Source organism: Anabrus simplex, chromosome 2 (assembly GCF_040414725.1).
Source record: "Anabrus simplex isolate iqAnaSimp1 chromosome 2, ASM4041472v1, whole genome shotgun sequence".
Classification (NCBI taxonomy): Eukaryota; Metazoa; Arthropoda; class Insecta; order Orthoptera; family Tettigoniidae; genus Anabrus; species Anabrus simplex.
In genome coordinates, this window is record NC_090266.1 from 633,392,435 (window position 1) to 633,417,353 (window position 24,919).

At 37.5% G+C, this 24,919-nt stretch overlaps 1 protein-coding gene across 1 annotated transcript in view; it reads right to left on the bottom strand.

Moving 5' to 3' along the window:
- Positions 1-24,919, bottom strand: part of LOC136864294 (xanthine dehydrogenase) — a 358,258-nt gene that overhangs the window by 206,968 nt on the left and 126,371 nt on the right. The window contains exons 4-6 of the mRNA XM_067141086.2: positions 19,967-20,127; positions 12,383-12,539; positions 612-855 (exon numbers count right to left, since the gene is read on the bottom strand). Coding sequence (XP_066997187.2) covers positions 612-855; positions 12,383-12,539; positions 19,967-20,127 — 562 coding nt within the window. The remainder of the gene's footprint in view (positions 1-611; positions 856-12,382; positions 12,540-19,966; positions 20,128-24,919) is intronic.

Consider the following 24,919-nt stretch of genomic DNA (forward strand, 5'->3'; position numbering starts at 1 on the left):
TCACCATGTTGAGTTATCCCAGAGATGGTATTACTGTAAGTACAGGTGGAGTTAATACAATTTAACAGCTAATATATTATGAACTATGATGCATGTGGTCTAAACTGAATGGGATTTAAAGAAGTGAATGAGAATAGAATTCTGATATCTATATATATGATTTGTTTTTGTTTTTCAATATCTATTAACAATATTTCAGCAATACGCTTCAAACTTTACAGTGCATGATATCTGCCCACAAAAATTAAATAAATTCACATCTAGTATGTTTCACTATGAATGTCAAGACACTTTAAGACAATTTCACATGACCCAAGAAAATGCTGAGATTGTACCTTAGTATTGGGGGCCTAACCTAATCCAAGTTTCAAACAATTACAGGTAAGGAAAGATCAAACAACATACACAAATGATACAATACACAAATCAGATGACAACAATGAACATTGTCCATAGAATGAAGCAACAACAAAATCAAAAGTGTAAAAACTTCAGCATCAGAAGCAAATTGAATCAGCCATAATCTCCAGCTCCTTCCAATTTATATTTCTGTCTATACACATTTTTGGCACTGAGCACTGCCACCGTATCTAAGAAGAGCATTTCTTTACCTTGTGCAGTGTTTCCAGCAACTAGCATGTAAGGTTCATCTCCAATGTTTTTCAGTATATCTAGGACCTCTTCAATGGTAGATAATGTATACCATTCGGCTCCTTGCAGCTGACGATAAATTGAAGGATCTGATGAAGTATCAAGAACATTATCAATTCCATTGCATTGAACTGAATTATGTTCCTTACATTTCCTCTCACAGGGAAGACCATTCTTGGAACATATTTTTGTAGAAGTCAGTTCCTGTAACATTCAATATAGAAAAAAAATATATTATTGCAAACAACATCATCAAATCTCAAATATTATTCTCAAAATGGTAGATCTATCATATACACTCGACCACATAAAAATTGACCAGCTAAGAAATATTTAACTCCACCGGACTGAGCCAGGATCGAACCTGCTCAAATACGACAGCCCCGTGTCGGTAGATTTACTGGCACGTAAAAGAACTCCTGCGGGACTAAATTCCGGCACCTCGGCGTCTCCGAAGACCTCAAAAAGTAGTTAGTGGGACGTAAAACAAATAACATTATTATTATTATTATTAAATATTTAACTTCATACATTCTTGAAACACAAGGATATTTCTAAACTGTGGACATCTGGTGGTCGAAGAGATAGTTTTAATTCTACCACCTGCACAATATATTCAACTACAAACAAGATGATGTTGAAAGAAAGTCACCTTCAGCAAATACTTTTTTTGTGTGGTTGAGTTTACATATTTTAGATGAAGAAAGGATGCAATATTATGAATAACATTAAACAGTTTCTAGCATTTTTGACAGGTTTATTTATCAAATGGTTTTTAGTGCTGGGAATGTAAGAGGACATGTTCAGCTCGCCTGGTGCAGGCGTTTCTATTTGACACCCATGGACGACCTGCATGTCTGGTGTGCAGGGATGATGATGATCACGTAAAAATTGGTATTTGAAATCTCCTTTAAAAATCAGGAAACACGTATATTTTGTTTTCGGAAAAGCCCAATAGGAGAAGTGAAAAAGGGTGAAAAACTGGTTGAATGCCTTTAATGAGGATACTTCTATATCAGAAATTGAAGATATTACAGACCTGAAAATTCGTATTTGCAATCTCCTTTAAAAATAAAGAAACATGCGTTTCTTTGTTTTTGGAAAATCCAATTAATGGGAGGGTGAAAACGGGGGTTAAATTTTAAAATAAGTATCTATATCTCAAAACTTCAAAAGTAAACAAAGGTAAAAATTGGTATTTAGAATCTCCTTTAAAAATAAACATGTATTTGTTGTTTTCGGAAAATCCCAATAGGAGGGGTGAAAAGGGGTGAATAATGGGTTGAATGCCTTTAATGAGGGTACTTATATCTCAGAAACTGAAGATATTGCTGACCTGAAAATTGTTATTTGGGATCTCCTTTAAAAATAAAGAAACGTGTATTTTTTTGTTTTTGGAAAATCCAATTAATTGCGGTTAAACAGGAGTGACACATTGGGGTGAATTTTTCGAAAGACTATATCTACAGAATCTGAGAAACATAAAATGTTACAGACATAAAAGGTGGGTATTTGGAATTTCCTGTAAATGTAAAGAAGCATAGGTGATTTGCTTTTGGAAACTCCACTGAAGGGGAAGTAAAAAGGTGTGAAATTTTAAAATGAGAATTTCTACAGTATATCTCAAAAAACTTAACATGTTACAGAAGTGAAAAAATGGTATTTTTATCTCTATTAAAAATAAAGAAACGTGTATTTTTAGTCTTCATAAATACCACTTGGGTGGAGGGGGGGGGGGGGGGTAAAAGTAACTGAATATGGTGTTGATTTCTTTTAATTAGGCTACTGATATCTCAAAAATGAAGATGTTACAGACGTGAAATTTGATATTTGGAATCTGCTTTAAAAGTAAAGAAACACGTATTCTCGGAAAATCCAATGAATTGGGGGGGGGGGGTTGAAAGAATTGAAAATAATATATTAATTGTATGAGAATACATACATCTAATAAAAACTAAAGTTGTTACAGATGTGAAAATTGGTATTTGGATCACCTTTAAAAACAAAGAAAAACGTGTTTCGGGAGGGGGGGGGGAGAAACCATATATAGGGCGGCGGGACTGTAAAGGAGTTGAATTAATTTCATGAGGACACATAAATCAAAAACTGAAGAAGTTAGAGTCGTGATAATTGGTATTTAGAAGATCCTTTACTATTAAAGAAACAAGTATGTTTTGCCGGAAAATTCACTTTGGGCGGGGGGGGGGGGGGAGGAGTGTGAAAGGAAGTGAAAAAAGTTAATTACTTTTATGGGGATACTTGTATCTCAAAACTGAAGGTAATAGACGTGAACACTGGTGTTTGGAATCTCCTTTAAACATAAAGAAACAGTCCTTTTAATTTTTTTGGAGGGGGGGGGGTAAATAAACTTAACTTCGGTGGGGTGTAAAAGGAGGTGAGACCAATTGATTTTACTGTTCATAATGTACTTATAAGGATCCTCAGTTGCTCAGGTGGCAGGGCGCCGGCCTCTCACAACTGGGTTCCGTGGTTCAAAACCCGGTCACTCCATGTAATATTCGTGCTGGACAAGACAGAGGCGGGACAGGTTTTTCTCTGGATACTCCAGTTTTCCCTGTAATCATTCATTCCAGCAACACTGTCCAATATTTCATTTCATTTGTCATTCATCGATCATTGCCCCAGAGGAGTGCTTCAGCAGCCGGCACAGTTCCTATTATTACAAGTGATAAAAATAATTTTTGTCCGTATTGAAAGTTTCATGAAGTATATAGAAAAATATTTAATACTTATTTCCACCTATTCAATACAAGATGTTGGCATTTAAGTTAAAACATTTTTCAAATGTGAGACATGTTTTGCCTCTTGTTTTTCAGTCACTAATCAAAACCTTATTATTTTTGTCAGACAACATTTCCAAACATTTTACAGTTATTATAAAAATGTTCATGAAATAACTAAAAATCTTATATAATGATAAAATCATGTGTAGTTCACTTGATGAATAGGACTGTACCATCTAATGACGTTAAGCATTCAATTATAAAATTCAGTATACCGTAGCAAAGCACGGGTATCTTGCTAGTCTATATATATATAAAAAATAAAATGTCCTGACTGACTGACTGACTGACTCATCATCGCCAAGCCAAAACTATTGGACGTAATGAAATGAAATTTTGAAGACACATTTATAGTACAATATAGGTGCTCACTAAGGGAGGGTTTTTGGATATTCCGTCGCTAAGAGGGTGAAAAGGGGGGTGAAATTTTAAAATGAATGTATCTATATCTCAAAACTTTTAAAGTTTACAGATGTAAAAATTGATATTTAGAATCTCCTTTAAAAATAAGGAAACATGTATTTTGTTTTGTTTTCAGAAAATCCCAACAGGAGGGTGAAAAAGGGTGAAAGACAGGTTGAATGCCTTTATTGAGGATACTTACATCTCAGAAACGGAACATATTACAGACCTGAAATTTAATATTTAGAAACTCCTCATAAAATAAACACGTATTTTTTTGTTTTTGGAAAATCCAATTAATGGGGGTTAAACAGGAGTGACAAGTTGGGGTGAATTTTTAGAAAGACTATATCTACAGTATATCTCAGAAACATAAAATTTTACAAACTTAAAAATTGGCATTTGGAATCGCCTGTAAAAGTAAAGAAACATAGGTGATTTGTTTTTTGAAACTCCAATTAAGGGCAACTAAAAAGGGGGTAAAAATTTAAAATGAGCACTTCTACAGTATATCTATGGTTCATGGTGTGGGTTACTGTAGTCACGTCCTAGTTCGTGAACCATGGGCAACGACTGAGTGGCCTAGTAAGTGGTCCTGAGAGTCAGGATACCAGCTGCTATGGAATGGGAGTGGGAATGGGCATCTCGGATATATTCGGAGTCATGGCCCTCCTTGTGCTCAGGCGGCTAGGACTATACAATTCACAGGTGGTCCATAACCCATTAGAAGAGAGATCCTCACTTGGACTATGTGCAAGTAGGGTAGCATCCTGCTTCATGAATTTACCGAGCTCAGAACATTTTAAGCAAGACTCAGACCTATGGGAATAACGGAGTCCCACTGCCATTTGACAGGCGAGGGACTCCTTGGAAACAACTTGGTGAACAAAATGGAATTCGATGGGGAGCTATCAATATTAATGGGGCTTATGGAAGAAAGAAAGTAGAACTGGCTGAGTCAGCAAAGAGGATGCATCTGCATGTGCTAGGAGTAAGTGATATTCGGGCAAGCGGAGATAACGAGGAAAAGATAGGAGATTATAAAGTGTACTTGACGGGAGTTAGAAAGGGAAGGGCAGAGTCTGGGGTAGGGTTCTTTATCAGGAATACCATTGCTCGCAACATAGTTTCTGTTAGGCATGTAAATGAGCGAATGATGTGGGTTGATTTGGCAGTTGGAGGATTTAGGACTATAAGTGTCTCAGTGTAATCACCATGTGAGGGTGCAGATGCAGATGAAATTGACAAGTTTTATGAAGCATTGAGTGACACCGTGGTCGGGGTCAACAGCAAGGATAAAAAAAAGAGCTAATGGGCGATTTCAAAGTGAGAGTTGGGAGTAGAACTGAAGGATACGAAACAGTGATTGGTAAATGTGGAGAAGATATGGAAGCTAATGGGAATGGGAAGCGTTTGCTGGACTTCTGTGCTAGTATGGGTTAGCAGTTACGAATACATTCTTCAAGCATAAGGCTATTCACCACTAAACATGGGAGGCTAGGGGTACCAGATCCATAATAGACTATATCTTAACCGACTTCGAATTCAGGAAATCTTTTAGGAATGTACAAGTTTTCCAGAGATTTTTCGATGATACAGACCACTATCTGATCTTTAGTGAACTAAGTATCTCTAGGCCTAGGGTAGAGAAAGTGAAATCTGTCTGCAAACGAATAAGGGTAGAAAATCTCCAGGAAGAGGAAATTAGACAGAATACATGGATATGATCAGTGAGAAGTATCGAACACTGGACAGTAAGCAAGTTCAGGATATAGAAAGTGAATGGATCGCATACAGGGATGCTGTAGTAAAAATAGCAAGGGAATGCCCTGGAATAACTGTTTGTAAAGATGGGAAAAGGCAAACATCTTGGTGGAATGATGAAGTGAGAGCAGCTTGTAAACGTTAAAAGAAGGCTTATTAGAAATGTCTCCAAACAAGGGCTGAGGCAGACAGGGATTTGTACGTACATGAAAGAAAGAGCGAAACAAATAGTTATTGAATCCAAAAAGAAGTCTTGGGAAGATTTTGGTAATAACATGGAAAGGCTAGGTCAAGCAGCAGGGAAACCTTTCTGGACAGTAATAAAGAATCTTAGGAAGGGAGGGAAAAAGGAAATAAACAATGTTTTGAGTAATTCAGGTGAACTCGCAATAGATCCCAGGGAATCTCTGGAGAGGTGGAGGGAATATTTTGATCATCATCTCAACGTAAAAGGAGATTTTCCTGGTGGTGTTGCGAACAGCCAAGCTCATGGGAAGGAGGAAAATGATGGTGAAATTACGCTTGAGGAAGTGGAAAGGATGGTAAATAAACTCCATTGTCATAAAGCAGCAGGAATAGATGAAATTAGACCTGAAATGTTGAAGTATAGTGGGAAGGCAGGGATGAAATGGCTTCTTAGAGTAGTAAGATTAGCATGGAGTGTTGGTGAGGTACCTTCAGATTGGACAAAAGCCGTAATTGCACCCATCTATAAGCATGGGAACAGGAAGGATTGCAACAACTATCGAGGTATCTCATTGATTAGTATACCGGGCAAAGTAATCACTGGCATCTTGGAAGGGAGGGTGCAATCAGTCGTTAAGAGGAAGTTTATAGAAAACCAGTGTGGTTTCAGACCACAGAGAGGCTGTCAGGATCAGATTTTCAGTATGCGCCAGGTAATTGAAAAATGCTACGAGAGGAATAGGCAGTTGTGTTTATGTTTCGTAGATCTAGAGAAAGCATATGACAGGGTACCGAGGGAAAAGATGTTCACTTTACTGGGGAACTATGGAATTAAAAGGCAGATTATTAAAATCAATCAAAGGCATTTATGTTGACAATTGGGCTTCAGTGAGAATTGATGGTAGAATGAGTTCTTGGTTCAGGGTACTTACAAGGATTAGACAAGGCTGTAATCTTTCACCTTTGCTGTTCGTAGTTTACATGGATCATCTGTTGAAAGGTATAAAATGGCAGGGAGGGATTCAGTTAGGTGGAAATGTAGTAAGCAGTCTGGCCTATGCTGACGACTTGGTCTTAATGGCAGATTGTGCCGAAAACTTGCAGTCTAATATCTTGGAACTTGAAAACAGGTGCAATGAGTATGGTATGAAAATTAGCCTCTCGAAGACTAAATTGATGTCAGTAGGTAAGAAATTCAACAGAATTGAATGTCAAATTGGCGATACAAAGCTAGAATAGGTCGATAATTTCAAGTATTTAGGTTGTGTGTTCTCCCAGGATGGTAATATAGTAAGTGTGATTGAATCAAGGTGTCGTAAAGCTCATGCAGTGAGCTTGCATTTGCCATCAACAGTATTCTGTAGGAAGGAAGTCAGCTCCCAGACGAAACTATCTTTAAATCAGTCTGTTTTCAGACCAACTTTGCTTAATGGGAGCAAAACCTGGGTGGACTCAGGATATCTTATTCATAAGTTAGAAGTAACAGACATGAAAGTAGCAAGAACGATTGCTCGTAAAAACAGGTGGGAACAATGGCAGGAGGGTACTTGGAATGAGGAGATAAAGGCTAATTTAGGAATGAACTCTATGGATGAAGCTGTATGCATAAACCGGCTTCGGTGGTAGGGTCATGTGAGGCGAATGGAGAATAGGTTACCTAGGAGAATAATGGACTGTCGTGCAGGGTAAGAGAAGTAGAGGTAGACCAAGACGACGATGGTTAGACTCGGTTTCTAACGATTTAAAGATAAGAGGTATAGAACTAAATGAAACCAAAACACTAGTTGCAAATAGAAGATTGTGGCGACGTTTAGTAAATTCACAGAGGCTTGGAGAATGAATGCTGAAAGGCATAACAGTCTATAATGAGAATGTATGTATGTATGTATGTATGTATGTATGTATGTATGTATGGTATATCTCAAAAACTTAACATGTTACCGAAGTAAAAAAGTAGTATTTTTTTATCTTTATGACAGTAAAGAAACATGTGTTTTTTGTTTTCTGAAAGAAAGAAAAAAAAACCACTTGGGTGGAGGGTTAAGAGTGACGGAAAATGGGGTTGAATTATTTAAATTATTATACTGATATCTAAGAAGCTGAAGATGTTACAGACATGAAATTTGGAATTTGGAATCTCCTTTAAAAATATAGAAATACATATTTTTTGTTTTGTAAGTCCACCTAAAGGGAGGAGGGAAATTGAAAAATTAGTTGAATTATTTGTATGATGATACTATTATCTCAAAAGCGAAAGATTTTGCAGACGTGAAAATTAGTATTTGGAATCTGCTTTAAAATTAAAGAAACACGTATTCTTCGAAAATCCAATGAAAGGGGGGGGGGGAAGTGAAAAATTGACAAATTAATTGAATTAATTTTATGAGGATACTTACACCTAATAAAAACTAAAGTTGTTACAGACATGAAAATTGGTATTTGGGTCTCCCTTAAAAACAAAGAAAAAAGAGTTTTGGGGGAAACCATCTTGGGGAGCGGGGGTGAAAAGGAGTTTATTTTCTTTTATGAGGACACACTTCTCAAAAACAGAAGATGTTAGAGTTGTGATAACTGGTATTTAGAAGATGCTTTACTAAAAAAGAAACACACATTTTTGCTGGAAAATTCACTTGGTGGGGGGGGTGAAAGAAAGTTAAAACTGAATTATTTTTTGGGGGATACTTATATCTCAGAACTGAAGGTAACAGGCATGAACATTGGTATTTGGAATTTCCTTTAAACATAAAGAAACACGCCTTTTTTTATGGCGGTGGGGGGGTAAATCAAGTTAACGGTGGTGGGGTGAAAAACGAGTTGAGACCAATTGATTTTACTGTTTATAATGTACTTATTCTTATCATAAACTGATCATTTTTAATCTTTGCCAGGTTTGTTTTCAAGAACCATCTTTTCCTTTGGAGAACATATTGTTAGATTACAGTAGACTCTCCCGGCATGAAAATAAAAATTTAAACACTTTTGAAATAAACGATAGGAATGAAATTGACCATGCAATTGTTCATCTCTATAATAATGTCAATAATGCACGCATGTATATCATTCGTGTGATGTAGATGTTGATTCCCATAGGGAACCTAAAATATTTGTCCCGAATGAGTAAATTTATAATACCAATATAATGGTCCGTTATTGGACATTATAAATTTTCCAGCTAACTCATTCTTGGTTGCCTGCGTTTCGCCCTCGTGTGCTAAGTTAGGCTCGTCAGTTGGGACTTAGCACACCACCCAAGACGCAAGGCTAGTGCATACCGTGAAAATGAGACATAGCTCTCATAGTGCATTGGCACTGCTGGTGGCTTCAAGTATCCTATGCAGTGGCCTCCACGGTATGCACTAGCCTTGCGTCTTGGGTGGTGTGCTAAGTCCCAACTGACGAGCCTAACTTAGCACACGAGGGCGAAACGCAGGCAACCAAGAATGAGTTAGCTGGAAAATTTATAATGTCCAATAACGGACCATTATATTGGTATTATAAATTTACTCATTCGGGACAAATATTTTAGGTTCCCTATGGGAATCAACATCTACATCATTTGATGGCCAGGCAGGCATCAATTTTTGAAAATGAGACATAGCTCTCATAGTGCATTGGCACTGCTGGTGGCTTCAAGTAGCCTATGCAGTGGCCTCCACGGTATGTACTAGCCTTGCGTCTTGGGTGGTGTGCTAAGTCCCAACTGACGAGCCTAACTTAGCACACGAGGGCGAAACGCAGGCAACCAAGAATGAGTTAGCTGGAAAATTTATAATGTCCAATAACGGATCATTATATTGGTATTATAAATTTACTCATTCGGGACAAATATTTTAGGTTCCCTATGGGAATCAACATCTACATCATTTGATGGCCAGGCAGGCATCAATTTTTGAAAATGAGACATAGCTCTCATAGTGCATTGGCACTGCTGGTGGCTTCAAGTAGCCTATGCAGTGGCCTCCACGGTATGCACTAGCCTTGCGTCTTGGGTGGTGTGCTAAGTCCCAACTGACGAGCCTAACTTAGCACACAAGGGCGAAACGCAGGCAACCAAGAATGAGTTAGCTGGAAAATTTATAATGTCCAATAACGGACCATTATATTGGTATTGTATATCATTCGTGTCGCCAGAAATACTTCTCACTTGCCTACGTGTGACGATGGTGCTGGTCGCATTGTCATCAGTGACAATGGTAGCAGATGTAATTTACCACCAAGTAGCGGTCTTGCATCTTGCTGTGAGGTCCAGAATATTATAATAATAATAATAATAATAATAATAATAATAATAATAATAATAATAATAATCTGGACCATCGTCATTATGTGCGGGCAGCGCTGGAAACGGATCCTGGCCGGGTAATGACTACGAATGCAATCCGGCCGCAGGTTCAGTACTGCCAAGGCACCCAAGATGTCACCACGCCGGATCTCCTCAAGGATTTGATCCATATTAAAACGCTTATAGGAAAAGATGGCAAAGATTTAGGGGCCCAAATGACCAGGTGGAATACCTGGACCTAACCCGGGAAGTACCAAATTGATTGCTGGAAAGAAAGATTGAAAAATATGAGGAATTTTGCCGTAGTCTCGCAGAAAAGGAGTCAGATCGTTAATTTTGACTGATTCTCTCAGAAAACGGGTCAGAGTGCAAATTTTGGCAGATTATACATAAAACGATAAGCATTCAATTATAAATTTCAGTATAATACCGTAGCGAAGCACGGGTATCTTGCTAGTCTAGAATAATTGAGAAAGTAGTTGTAGTCATAGTAGTGTAAGTGTAGATGACTCTGTACCAAATCAAAGATAATTTTGTTGTTACAATTTCAACAAGATTTTGTGACAACTCACCACAGCTTGGAAACCACTGAAGTCTCAGCATTATTTTTTTCTAAAAGCTTCATCTCCATAGAAACAGATTATTCTTATCTAATGATATCTCTGCATCTCCTGTCAGTGAGGAGTTTCAAATGACTATTTATTACAAACCAATGTCCTGTCAATATCAAAACGTTTCAAATCATTTCATAGTTACAAGTAGGCCTAAGGTCCGACTCGTTAGCTGAACGGTCAGCGTACTGGCCTTCGGTTCAGAGGGTCCCGGGTTCGATTCCCGGCCGGGTCGGGGATTTTAACCTTAATTGGTTAATTCCACTGGCAAGGGGGCTGGGTGTATGTGCTGTCTTCATCATCATTTCATCCTCATCACAACGCGCAGGTCACCTACGGGAGTCAAATAGAAAGATCTGCACCTTGCCAGCCGAACCCGTCCTGCGATATCCCGGCACTAAAAGCCACACGACATTTCATTTTCAGTAGGCCTAATTAGTACATTTCCAGCATAAATTTGATAAATATCTACAGCTGGACGGTACAATCCGAGAGCATATATATATATATATATATATATATATATATAAAAAATATAATTATTTGTACAGATCCTTCATTTTCTTTCTTTCTTTCTTTCTTTCTTTCTTTCTTTCTTTGTTATTTCACTTAAAAATTTTGTTAATACTTATAATCCACACTATATTACACATAGGACCATTCAAAAGGAAAGATATTAATAATCTTACAATGAAAAATATAGCATTTACACAAGACTTAGCTCCCATTCCTCGTTAGTGCTTTACTGTCCAAGGATTATCTTTATGTCTGTCTATTTACTGCACAGGAATGAAAGCTGGATGGACTAAGGATCTTATTCATATGTTAGAAGTAACAGACACAAAAGTAACAAGAATGCTTGCTGGTGCAAATAGGTGGAAATAATGGTATGAGGATATTCAGAATGAGGACACAAATGCTAATATAGGAATTACCTCTATGTACAAAACTGTATACATAAATCTGCTTTAGTCATGGGATCATGTGAAGCAAATAGGGGATAATAGCCATCATTTATGAGTCATGGTGGTGGTGGAGGTGGAGGTGGTGGTGGTAAGGGGGGGGGGGGGAGGGTGGTGGTGGTGGTAAGAGAAGCAGAGATAAAACAAGGCAATGATGGTTAGACTCTGTTTTGAATGATTTAGTGATAAGAGTTGTGGAACTTAATGAAGTTTGAGAAAGCATGCAGTTAATTCACACAGGCTTGCAGGCTGAATGTGAAAGACATAACAATGTACAGTAATTTTTTTTAATGCTATTTGTTCGGGGCGTCGGCCCATGCGTTTCTTTTGCCCCTACTGGCACCATATTGTATGAACCTGCATGTAATGGGAATTGCGGTAGTGTGGAATGTTGTGTGTGAGGAAAGGAAGATTAAGGACGTCACAAACACCCAGTCCCCAGGCAAGGGATATTAGTCATAACGATTAAAAACCTCTGACCCAGCCGGGAATCGAAACCGGGGCCGCCGGGTGACAGGCGGCCGCATTGGCTCCCTACCCTATACACAGTATAATAAAGATTTACCAGTACGATATACAGATTATTTTCAACTGGGTACACAATATCAGATTTTGTAGAAATCTGTTATAAATCCAAATATATTAGCCAATATTACTATCAGGGATAACAGAGGAAGTTTTAAAGATTATAATGGGAATATAAAGACTCAAAATACTGACCTCAATATCAATACATTTCCTTTTTAGCTCTGGTGTTGCATCTTTAGAGAGAGATTTAAAGGCATCTAGGATTGGTCTGTAGCCTGTACAGCGACAAATATTACCACCAAATGAGTTTTCCACAGTCTTCATTACAGGCTCCTTACCTTGAAGTAAACTAAAAAAAATAAAAAATAAATCATATCACTTAGTTTTATTAATAATTCAGAAAAGTGCAGAATATCATGTGGTATAATATACAGTATATGAAAAGATTAATTAGTATTTTAAATTACAGTAAACACTTTAGTTGAAACGTTGAAACAATTTTGGAGGAAACTCTCTATGATATACAGTTACAGGTTTAACACGCCACTAATGAAGTTTGTATGGTTCTCAGAGATGCCAGAATTTTGTCCTGCAGAAGTTCTTATAGATGTCAGTAAATTGACCAACATCAGGCCGACATAATTGAGTACCTTCAAATACCAATGGACTGAGCCAGGATCAAACCTGCCAAGTTGGCTCAGAAGGCCAGTGTTCTACTATCCGAGCTATTCAGCTTGACTTTCAGCTAGTGATCCCACAGCAGAAAATTACCAGGGATATTTACTCAGCTACTTATGAACGCAGAAAAGTGATCAATTGAGAGTTTTTATGACAATTTTTCTACAAAAATAAACAGCATGGAAATATGATGTAGTTGCCAATTCAGAAAAAGAAAAGGTACACAATAGTGTAGCACCTGAGAAAGTTAACTGACTGGAAGAGATTTCAACTAGTAGGGTAGTAGCATGATGAGGAATTTTTAGATCTCTTCCAACATTTAATGTGGGTTTAAGTCGACTGCCAATATAAGTTTCAGAAGTTCTTTACCAACCAACCAACCAACCAACCAACCAACCAACCTGTTTGTGGTTGAACAGAGCGCTACTGCATTGGTGCTGCGCCACTTCCTGGGGTAGCCTATTTCGGGAGCGGTCGGGCATCTTCGCGTTCAATCATGTGAGCAAGCAGCATGGCTGCCAGAAAGGTACTATGGTGAAATGTGTTGTGCTGATAAACTCTGAATATCAAATCCATCGTGTGAGCAGCATGTTAAATGGATGTATCATGATGTAGATATGTTAATGTGTAATTAAATACCTTTTATCTTTCTGTACGTATGAACCAGCATGTGGTTACTACCACCACCACGTGTTCTCAGGGACCTGTCCGAACGAGGTCGGAACACAATAAATAAATAAATAAATAAATAAATAAATAAATAAATAAATAAATAAATAAATAAATAAATCAAAAATCAAATCAAATCAAATCAAATCAAATCAAAATCAAAACAATGATCTGCATTTAAGGCAGTTGCCCAGTTGGCAGATTCCCTATCTGTTCTTTACCTAGTCTCTTCTTAAATAATTGCAGAGAATTTGAAAATTTACTGAACGTCTTACTTGATGAATTATTTCCATCCCTAACTCCTCATCCTATAAACTAATATTTGCTCCAACCTGTCTTCTTGAATTCCAACTTTATCTTCATATTGTGATATTTCCTACTTTTAAAAACACCACTCAAACTTATTTGTCTACTAATGTCATTCCACACCATCTCTTCACTGACAGATCGGAACATACCACTTCGTTGGGCAGCTCGTGACCTTTCTCCCAAGTCTTCCCGATGCAAACTTCGCAACTTTTTTGTAATGCTACTCTTCTGTCAAAAGTCACCTAGAAGAAATCTAGCTGCTTTTCTTTGGATTTTTTCCAGTTTTCAAGTCAAGTAATCCTGGTGAGAGAACCATACTCTAGTTGAGGACTTACCAGAGACTTATATGCCCTCTCCTTCACGTCTTTACTACAACCCTTAAATACCCCTCATAACCATGTGTACAGATCTGTACCTTTTATTTACAATACAGTTTATGTGATTACCCAAATGAAGAGCTTTCCTTATATTTACACCCAGGTACTTACAGTGATCCCCATAAGGAACTTTTATCCCATCAACACAGTAATTAAAACTGAAGACTTTTCCTATTAGTAAAACTCTCAACCCGACTTTTAACCCCGTTTATCATCATACAATTGCCTGCTGTCCATCTCACAACACTGAGGTCTTTTTGCAGTTGCTCACAATCTTTTAACTTATTTGTTACTCTATACAGAGTAACATCATCTGTAAAAAGCCTTACCTCTGATTAGAGTTCTTTACTGATATTATTATTATTATTATTATTATTATTATTATTATTATTATTATTATTATTATTGTATGGACCTCGTATGATTCACCTTTCTAACAGACCATATTGCTTTCATTCTTTCAGTGTGTGCATGTTTTCTGTCCTCTGACCACTTAGTCCCAGATCTTTTAGTGACTTCATTCTGTGGCTTTACTACCCATCTGTTTATGTTTTGATGGTAAACGTTTCTGTCCATTATTTCTGGTATTTCTATCTGGGCCTTTTCCAGATCATTTTTAACACCTTGTATCCATGGAACGTTCTTCAATTTTTTAGTCTTTGTTTCCTGATGTCTGCAGCAAGGTTTACAGTCTTTCCATAGCTTTGCATGATTTGAGTCTATACCCTCTTTTCTCTGGGCCCAGAAGTTTCAAGATCTTCCTTTCCTCCTTCAAGATGTTTTCCAGATCACCTTTATTATTAAGTACCAAGATTTCACTTGCATACAGCATTTCAGGTTTAATCAATGTATTATAATGTTTGATTTTTGTATGTATGGACACGCATTTGTTGTTGCTTTGTTGAGTTTTTGTAATCGGACTTTGTGCTTCCTTTTCCAACCCTGCTGGTTCTAGGATCTCACCGAGACCTTTAAAGTATGGAACTCATTTGATCTACCCATATTTCGTTTGTATTTCCTAAATGTTGAATTTAGAGCAAATAAACTGTCTTCTCAAAGGAGATTTGTAGTCCAGTTTTCTCAGCGCATTCCTTGAGGACTTCGATCTGATCACTGAAATATCACTGTTAGTATCGCTAGGTCGTCTGCGAAAACCAAACAACTGACCTTTATGTTGTCATTCTTTTGTCCAAGTTGAATGGGTTTCTAGTGCTTCTGAGCTTTCAGTTCCTTCTCCCATTCTTGAATGACTGTCTAGAACACGGTTGAAAAGCAGTGGTGACAATCCGTCACCCTGCCGCAGGCTGGTCTTAATTGCAAAAGGCTCCGATACTTCACCCATGAATTTCACTTTTGACTGTGTCTGTGAGTGTTTCCTTGAGTCTTAATGTGTTTGGATCAAGTCCTTCTTCTTCTAAGACGTTAAAGAGAGACTGTCGATTGACCGAATCGTACAGTTTCTTGAAGTCGACAAAACTACAAATAATCTGAGAGCTTTGGGTTGCTCTGTATTTCAATATCGTCTTCAAGTTAAAAATTTGTTGAACACAGGACCACCCAGGTTGAAAACCAGCTTGATATTCTCCAATTTTATGTTCAAGCTGTTCTTGTACTCATTGAAGAAGACACATGGAGAGAATCGTGTAAGTGACTTGAACGAGATAAATCCCTCTGTAGTTTGTATATATATTTGTACTTATAGGAAAACAAAGGTCCAATAAAACTTCCTTGAGGAATTATCCTCTTATAGGACCAGACAATGCATCACCTAATCTAATTCTCCGAGTTCTATTTTCTAGAAATATAGCCACTCATTCAACCACTCCTGTCTAGTCCAATTGTACTTATTTTTGCCAGTAGTCTTCCATGATCTATGCTGTCAAATGCTTTAGACAGGTCAATCGGGACACACTTCAATTAACCTCCCGAATCAATGATATCGGGTAATATCTTGCTGGAATCCTACAAGTTGAGCTTCAGTGGAATAATATTTCCTAAACCTGAACTGCCTTCTATTGAACAAGTTATTCATTTTGAAAACCTGTCTAATATAAGCAGAAATAATGCTTTCCCAAAGCTTACATGTAACATGTCAAACTGACTGGCCTGTAATTTTTGGCTTTACATTTATCACCCTTTACTTTATACATAGGGGCTACTATAGTCACTCTGTTCATTTTGTATAGTTCCTTCATGCAGACAGTAGCTGCCTCTGTGGATCAGTGGTAGAGTGTCGGCCTCCGGGTCCCAAGATAGTGGGTTCAAACCCGGCAGAGGTAATTGGAATTTTGAAGGGCGGAAAAGAGTCCATTTGACACACCATGTCGTACGATGTTGGCATGTGAAAGATCTCTGGTGATACATTTGGTGTTTACTCGACAAAATTAATTAAATCTCAGCCATAGACGCCCAAGAGAGTTTTGGTTTACTCGGTCTGCCATCTAGTGGGCCTAGAGTAAAACAGAACGTCGAAATTGACAAGCAGACAGCCAGATGGCATCAAATTGAAATGTCTGCACACGGTAGCCAAGGCCATATTATTATTATTATTATTATTATTATTATGCAAACAGTAATCATAATCAAATAAGTACGTCAGGTAGCTATTTGCTTTACGTCGCACCGACACAAATAGATCTTATGGCGATGATGGGACAGGAAAGGTCTAGGAATGGGAAGGAAGCGACCGTGGCCTTAAGGTACAGCCCCAACATTTGCCTAGCGTGAAAATGGGAAACCACGGAATACCATCTTCAGGGCTGCCAACAGTGGGGTTTGAACCCACTGTCTGCCGAATACTGGATACTGGCCGCACTTAAGCGACTGCAGCTATAGAGCTCGGTAGTACTTCAGATAAGGTATTACAGTATAACCCAACACATTGTCTATCCATGGATAAAGCTCAGTCCAGGCACAGTCTTCATCAGACTACCTTGTTTCCAACAAAAGAAGTTTAAATAGATGTCTAAAGTTCTTCCTACTCTACTTCTTATTAAAAATATATGCAAATAAGGAATTACTTCATTCTGAACAGTAAACGGCAATTATTTTAACCTCTATGCTGCCAAACGAAATTCGGAGCTTTACTGTGAAAACATGTAATTAAGCAGTGAAGAATGTATTTGCATTTTCACCTCTAATAATGCAATTTTCTCCTTTGATAAGTATCAAAAACTACTGAAAAGTAATATTTTGGGAATAATACTCTGTGAGAGTACACTGTACAAATACACAAAAAGAGGAAAAATTTTGAAATGTACTTTTGTGGTAAAATAATGGTAACTGACTTTATTCACAGAAATACTCTGCAGTGCTAAAATGTAGCAACACAACATACATATGCAGCACTATGGAAAATACGCTATATATACACTGCAAAGATACAATATCAATTTTCCAAAAATTATACAATTTACTCTGAAAATTTGGAACTAAGCAATGAAAAATGAACATTTTAAATATGATTTTCACTAACAAAACATTGGAAATAATATTGACAATGCAGGATTTCTCTGTAAAAAAAAAGATTGGAAAAAATGATTTTTTGGTAAACTGATTGTAACTGATGCTCACAGAAATACCAAAATCGTAATCTGTTTACCCTCCATGGTCGGTTTTTCCCCTCGGACTCAGCGAGGGATCCCACCTCTACTGCCTCAAGGGCAGTGTCCTGGAGATTCAGACTTTGGGTCAGGGGGATACAACCGGGGAGAATGACCAGTACCTCGCCCAGGCGGCCTCACCTGCTATGCTGAACAGGGGCCTTGTGAAGGGATGGGAAGAGTGGATGGGACAGGCAAGGAAGAGGGAAGGAAGCGGCCGTGGCCTTATGTTAGGTACCATCCCGGCATTTGCCTGGAGGAAAAGTGGGAAACCACGGAAAACCACTTCCAGGATGGCTGAGGTGGGAATCGAACCCTCCTCTACTCAGTTGACCTCCCGAGGCTGAGTGGACCCTGTTCCAGCCCTCGTACCACTTTTCAAATTTCGTGGCAGAACCGGGAATCGAACCCGGACCTCCGGGGGTGGCAGCTAATCACGCTAACCACTACACCACAGAGGCGGACCTAAATACCAAAATACCATACAAAATTAAGAATTAATATAGGAAGATACGCGACAGTGAAAAAACACTACATATACGCAGCATAAAAGCAAAACAAATACAGTTTAGAAAATACTTTCAATATTTTTGAGTTCTACTTTCTTCCATCTCCTGAATTAGTTTGACCTCGAAATGGGTTATTGATCAAGATAAATATTTACACTGTACAGAAATATACTGTTAGAAACAAAACATGAAAAATGTTTAATTATTTTTGTGATAAATCGATGGCAGTGTCTTATTTCAAAGACATACCCGTCAGCACTGAAAATTAGTAATTTAGTGGCACATGTTGTACTCTTGGTAACTCTTCAAAATGTGACACTTCTCAAAACATAGCACAATACACAAGGGTGGATTGTCTGGGCAATATGAACAAAAGTTGCGTTGCAAATTTAATTTTCTCTCCTTTTTGCCTCAAATTGAACAGCATCACTTGGTAGTAACATTATAAAACTGTTGACTAAAAACTAATATGGCAGTGGATGGAGTATGACAGCTGTTCGACTGAAGTCAAACATGGCAGCATGGGGGTTAAAGATAGCACAGTCAGTGACATCAAAGCATGCAAAGCTCACATGAGAATGATGAATTACTCTGATTTTAATGAACAGGTACAAGGTTAGACAAGATAATCTTACCACAGTTTATGCTATATATGTATCACCTGAACTGAAAGATCACATGATCAGTGTATAGGGACATATTTCTAGATTTACTTTTCCTCAACTAAGTTATTTTCTGAATTGTACACTCAACCACACAAAAATTGGCCATCACAGAAGACTTCTTTCTTTCAAAATCCTCTTGTTCAAATTAGGATGAACATACTGTGCAGGAGATAGCCAGTTGTAATCTCATTGGCCTCTGGCTTTCAACAGTTTACATATATCCTCTCATTTTGAGAATGTATAAAATTAAATATTTCTATGCTGGTAATTTATGTGTGGTCAAATGTATATTTAAATATAAAGATCTTATCAGTAGATACATACCATACTCCAGATATATGTCCATTTCAATTTGAGAAGTTTCCATTAGACTACCGGTACTTTCATACCTGGTTCAGGAGTAATGAACGAGACAAAGAAATAAATGCTACCTCTATTGCAAAAATAACTCTGCAGATAAATGTTCACCCAAGTTAATGCTCCCAAGTGAAGCAAGGCTGTTGTAGCTATACTTACATTAAACTTAAAACCATAAAAGAACAATAAATACCGAGGACATCGGCATTCAGAAAGCTCTTAATCTTTATTGCACCATTACCACATTCTCATGGGGGTTACGGATAAAATGAATGTAGTACAAGTGGAATTTACCTAGTTTTATGCCCGAGTCCTTCCTTACACCAATCCTATGTGGAAGGACTTACTTAACAATTAAATGTTTCTGTGGTGGTTGGCATTGGGGCATGTAGTGTACAAGGGTTTATTAAGATGAACACAAACACCCAGTCCTTAAAGTAGTGGAATCAACTAAATTGTATGAAAATGCACAGCACATCTGGAAATTAGAACTTAAGGCATCTATACTGATTATATATCCAGAGAGCCAAACATTAGAAGAATGCTTTATTATCTTTACTTAGTCTCTCTTGACACATAATACTTTCTATAATAGTAGTAATATGCTAACCTGTACATATTCATCACCATTCCTGGAGTACAGTAGCCACATTGAGTTCCGTTGAACTGCATAAGACGTGTCTGCACTCTGTCGTAGCCATCCATTTTGTTGCCGATTCCTTCTACCGTAGTTATAGCCCAGCCATTGCAGGAGTACACACTGACCATGCACTAAAAAGGATACATAGATATAAGAGATATTTCTATGAATAATCAGGAGGAAATATAACATAAGCATACCTTCAAACTTTTATTTGTAGGCTCATGCAGCAAGTGTCATAATATTTGACACTGAAAATACTACCAAAAAATGATATTGTCCTACATGCTACAAAATGCTACAAAAAAATGTTGATGAATTTAACACATTTTAGGTCAATAGGTCATATACAACCCACAGTGCTTGAATTTTGTTTCTCTCGTATACAGTAATACAATTTTTCCACATTAATGATCACAGTAATACAAAAGGGACATTCCAGAATGGATATAATTATTTTCAAGAAATGGTCCCAAGCATGTAGGCTTTGGAAAGTGCTATATAAAACCTGTTTTGAGGTTACTGGAAGAGTTTCGATATTAATTCCAGTTAGAGTAAAATTCTAACATATCACTATCCTGTTAGGATAGAGACACTGGGCGAGTTGGCCGTGCGGTTAGGGGCACGCGGCTGTGAGCTTGCATCCGGGAGATAGTAGGTTCGAATCAAATGCTGGGGCTGTACCTTAAGGCCACGGCCGCTTCCAACTCCTATGCCTTTTCTATCCCATCATCGCCATAAGACCTATCTGTGTCGGTGCAACATAACGCCACTAGCAAAAAAAAAAAAAAAAAAAAAAAAAGACAAATCTATATATATAAAACTAGCAAGATACCCGTGCTTCGCTACGGTATTTTACTGAAATTTATAATTGAATGCTTATCGTTTTATATACAATCCGCCGATATTCGCGATCTGACTCATTTACTGAGATATTACGGCAACGTTCCTCCCATTTTTCAATCGTTTTTCCAGCAATCGTTTTCGTATTTCCCAGGCTAGGTCCAGGTATTCCACCCAGTCAGTTGGGTTCCTAAATCTTAGCCATGCTTTCCTATAAGCATTTTTAATGTGGATCAAATCCTTGAGGAGATCCGGCGTGGTGTCCTCTTAGGTGCCTTGGCGGTACTAAACCGGCGGCCGGACTGCAATCGTGGTAATTACCTGTCCAGGACCCGTTTCCAGCACAGTCCACACATTTTGATGACTGTCCAGAACGTTATTATTATTATTATTATTATTATTATTATTATTATTATTATTATTATTATTATTATTATTAAAGTTCTGGACACCACAGCAAGATGCAAGACTTCTACTTGGCGGTAAATTACATCTGCTGCCATTGTCACTGATGACAGTATGACCAGCACCATTGTCGCCCGTAGGCAAGTGCGCAGGACTTCTGGCGATACGAATGACATACTTCCGAGTATTGACCTTATTATAGAAGTGAACAATTGCACGGTCAATCTTATACCTATCATTTATTTCAAATGTGTTTAAATTTCTATTTATATGCCAGAAGAATCTACTGTAATCTAAGAAGGTTCTCCAAAGGAAAAGATGGCTCTTGAAAACGAACCCAGGAAAGGTTAAAAATGATCGGTTTATGATCAGAATAAGTCCATTGAAAATCAAGAGTCATTCAACCGGGTCAGGAATGGAATTAATAAAGCCCCCAGCTAGCGGTGAGGATAGGAATTGTGCCGGCTGACGAAGCCTGTCGCACTCCTCTGGAGCAATGATTATTGAATGACAAATGAAATGAAATGATATAGGAGAGAGTTGCTGGAATGAATGATGACGGGGAAAACCGGAGTACCCGGAGAAAATCATGTCCCGCCTCTGCTTTGTCCAGCACAAATCTCACATGGAGTGACCGGGATTTGAACCACGAAACCCAGCGGTAAAAGGCCAGCGCGCTGCCGCCCGAGCCACGGAGGCTCCTTATAAGTACATTAGGAACAGTAAAATCAATTGGTCTCACCTCCGTTTTCACCCCACCGCGGTTAAGTTGATTTACCCCCCCCCCCCCAAAAAAAAAGAAGGCATGTTTCTTTATGATTAAAGGAGATTCCAAATACCAATGTTTACGTGTGTTACCTTCAGTTTTGAGATATAAGTATTCCCATAAAAATAATTAACTTTTTTTCACTTTCACACTCCCCCCACCCCCTTAAGTGAATTTTCCGGTAAAAAATATTTGTTTCTATAATAGTAAAGGATCTTCTAAATACCGATTAACTTCAGATTTTGAGATATGTGTCCTCATGAAACGAATTCAACACCTTTTCACACCCGCCCCCCAAAGGTGATTCCCCGATCCCCTCTCCCCCAAAACGCGTCTTTTTATTTTTAAAGAAGATCTATATACCACTTTTTATGCCTGTAACAACTTTACATTTTATTAGAAATTTTGATTCGGTCTACAATTAACCCTCAATTAAAATATTTAAAAATTTAAAAAAAGGAGAAAGAGGGCAATGGCCACATGAGCATTTCAGTCTCCTCCTACAACTGGCAGGGATTACTTGTAGATGTATTCAAACACTCCCATCCACTGCAGAACAATTCATGGTCCCATAACCACACCTAAGTTGCCCCTTTTAGCCTTCCCTTACAACAGGCAGGGGATACCACATGTATATTCTTTGTCTGCATTCCCCACCCACAAGAGGTCTTGATATGATCATTCTGTCATTGATCTTCACCTTGTCCACATATTCCAGGACATCCTTCCTTATGATCATTCTTACTCCATTTATTGCATCCTGTTCTTGACTGTACAACAGCCTGTACCCTTCCTTCAGTTTTCTTTCCCCTTTTCCTCTCCATTTTGTTTCACTAAGACTAAGGATGGCTATGTCATCCTCTTTCATGAACTCTTATCAGCTCTTCTGTCTTGTCTGTCAGGGTTAGCATGTTTTAATTTTTATTACAAATGTTTGAATGCATTTCTCATGTAAGTTATGTCTGTATAAAAAATTGCCTAGAGACTCCTCTGCTCTTTTTTTTTTTTTTTTTTTTTTTTTCCGCCCTACTTTGATCACTGTTTTTCACATCTCATTTAACAGTATCAAAAACATTGTGCTTTCTTGAGCTCAAAATGAGATAGGTTCCTTATCACATTCAAGGTTGGGTTCATTATTATTATATTTTATTATATTTTATTTATTATATTATATTATATTATATTATATTATATTATATTATATTATATTATATTATATTATATTATATTATATTATATTAGATTATCATCATCATTATTATTATACCTTTATTTACATGGCATGACTCAGGCTCTGAAGCTTCCTGTTCTGCCAAACCATGTCTTATAATGTACATACAGTTTGACAATATATTACACAGTACAGCTTCATTTTTTAATGTTCTGGACACAGGTAAGTCTGACACCTTACCATCCTATTCATATCTGCAACTGATTTTATCTAGCTGTGTTTGGTTTAACTTTTCCGTAGGTATTTTTATGTATCCGTGTTCCCAAGCCAATTAAGTGTATTATCTGTGGTAGTTTCCATGTTCAAATTTCTAGATATGCTGAAGAAACTCCCTTGCAGAGCTGTGGATGCATAACTATCATTTTCTAGTATGGATACCACCTTTCAACAGCATCAATACAGTTCTTGGTTTTATGTCCCATTAAATACTTTACAGTTTTCAGAGACAGCGAGTTGCTGAAATTTTGTCCTGAAAGTTCTTTCACATACTAACACAAGGCTGATAAACTTTAGCACATTGAAATTCCACTGGACTGATGGAGAGCCAAAATCTAACCTGCCAATCTGGGCTCAGAAGATCAGCACTCTACCATCTGAACTATTCAGCCTGGCATTACTTAATTTGTAAACTCTCAGAGCATATTAATATTACATATACATTAAAATCCTGGTCAAACACTTTCAGGGAAACCATGTATAAACCTAAACCACATATTAAGCAGAAGATAACCAAATGTGTACAGTCTTCTGCCAGATACAAAACATGTTCAAGATTTTTAGCATTTTTATTGCAATATGGTATACACAATATTGGAAATGGTATATGTACTGTATGCTGACATATTATACAGGATTTGCATTTTACAATACTAGACTTATTAATGACATAGCCCTGCCATGCTTAGTTCTTACAAAGAAAAACCTCATTAATTGTAATCTTTCTCGTACACAAACCTAAACAATGAATAACATTTTCTATCCAATTTAACTGAATTTACACTCGATGGCATATCCTCAAACAATGATAAATTGCTGTACTGCATGCATCATTGTGATAGTATCTTGCCACAGGGGGAAGTGGCTCAATTGTTCTTTATCCCCTTCATCATCTATAGTGGCACAGCATAATTTTCTACGATTTTATCTTATTCAAGAATTTCTGAAGCAAGTTTAATAGTCATTTTAATTGCATAAGACACTTCAATACACCAAGGACAACTTGAAAATGACAAGCAAAATTTTCCAGAAAGGTAAAGAACAGGAATGAGAGAAGTGGTAACAACACAGCTGTCACGGTGTTGTTCCATGCACAGACTTAAAGAGCACAGGTATAAAACAAATACTTTGTAAAACCACAAAATAAAGGGTGGAATACTTTACACATTAATGACCTTATCTAAGAAGAATTAAAAATGATCTCTCTTCCAAACATCACTGAAAATGAAAATATTCCACAAACAAGGGACTGAATACATTCCATGAATAAAGCAATATACAGAGTAATTTTTGAAGGCTTCACATACAAGATGTTCAGAAACCTGAGAACAAACTTGTGTTATGCAGGGCAATGTATTAAACAGGAGTATATTATCTGGTTTCACTGTACTGTATTTAAAGATTTTTACTGAAGTCAATATTAAAAAAAAGGAATAACTAAATCAGTTTTTTAAACCAAAGT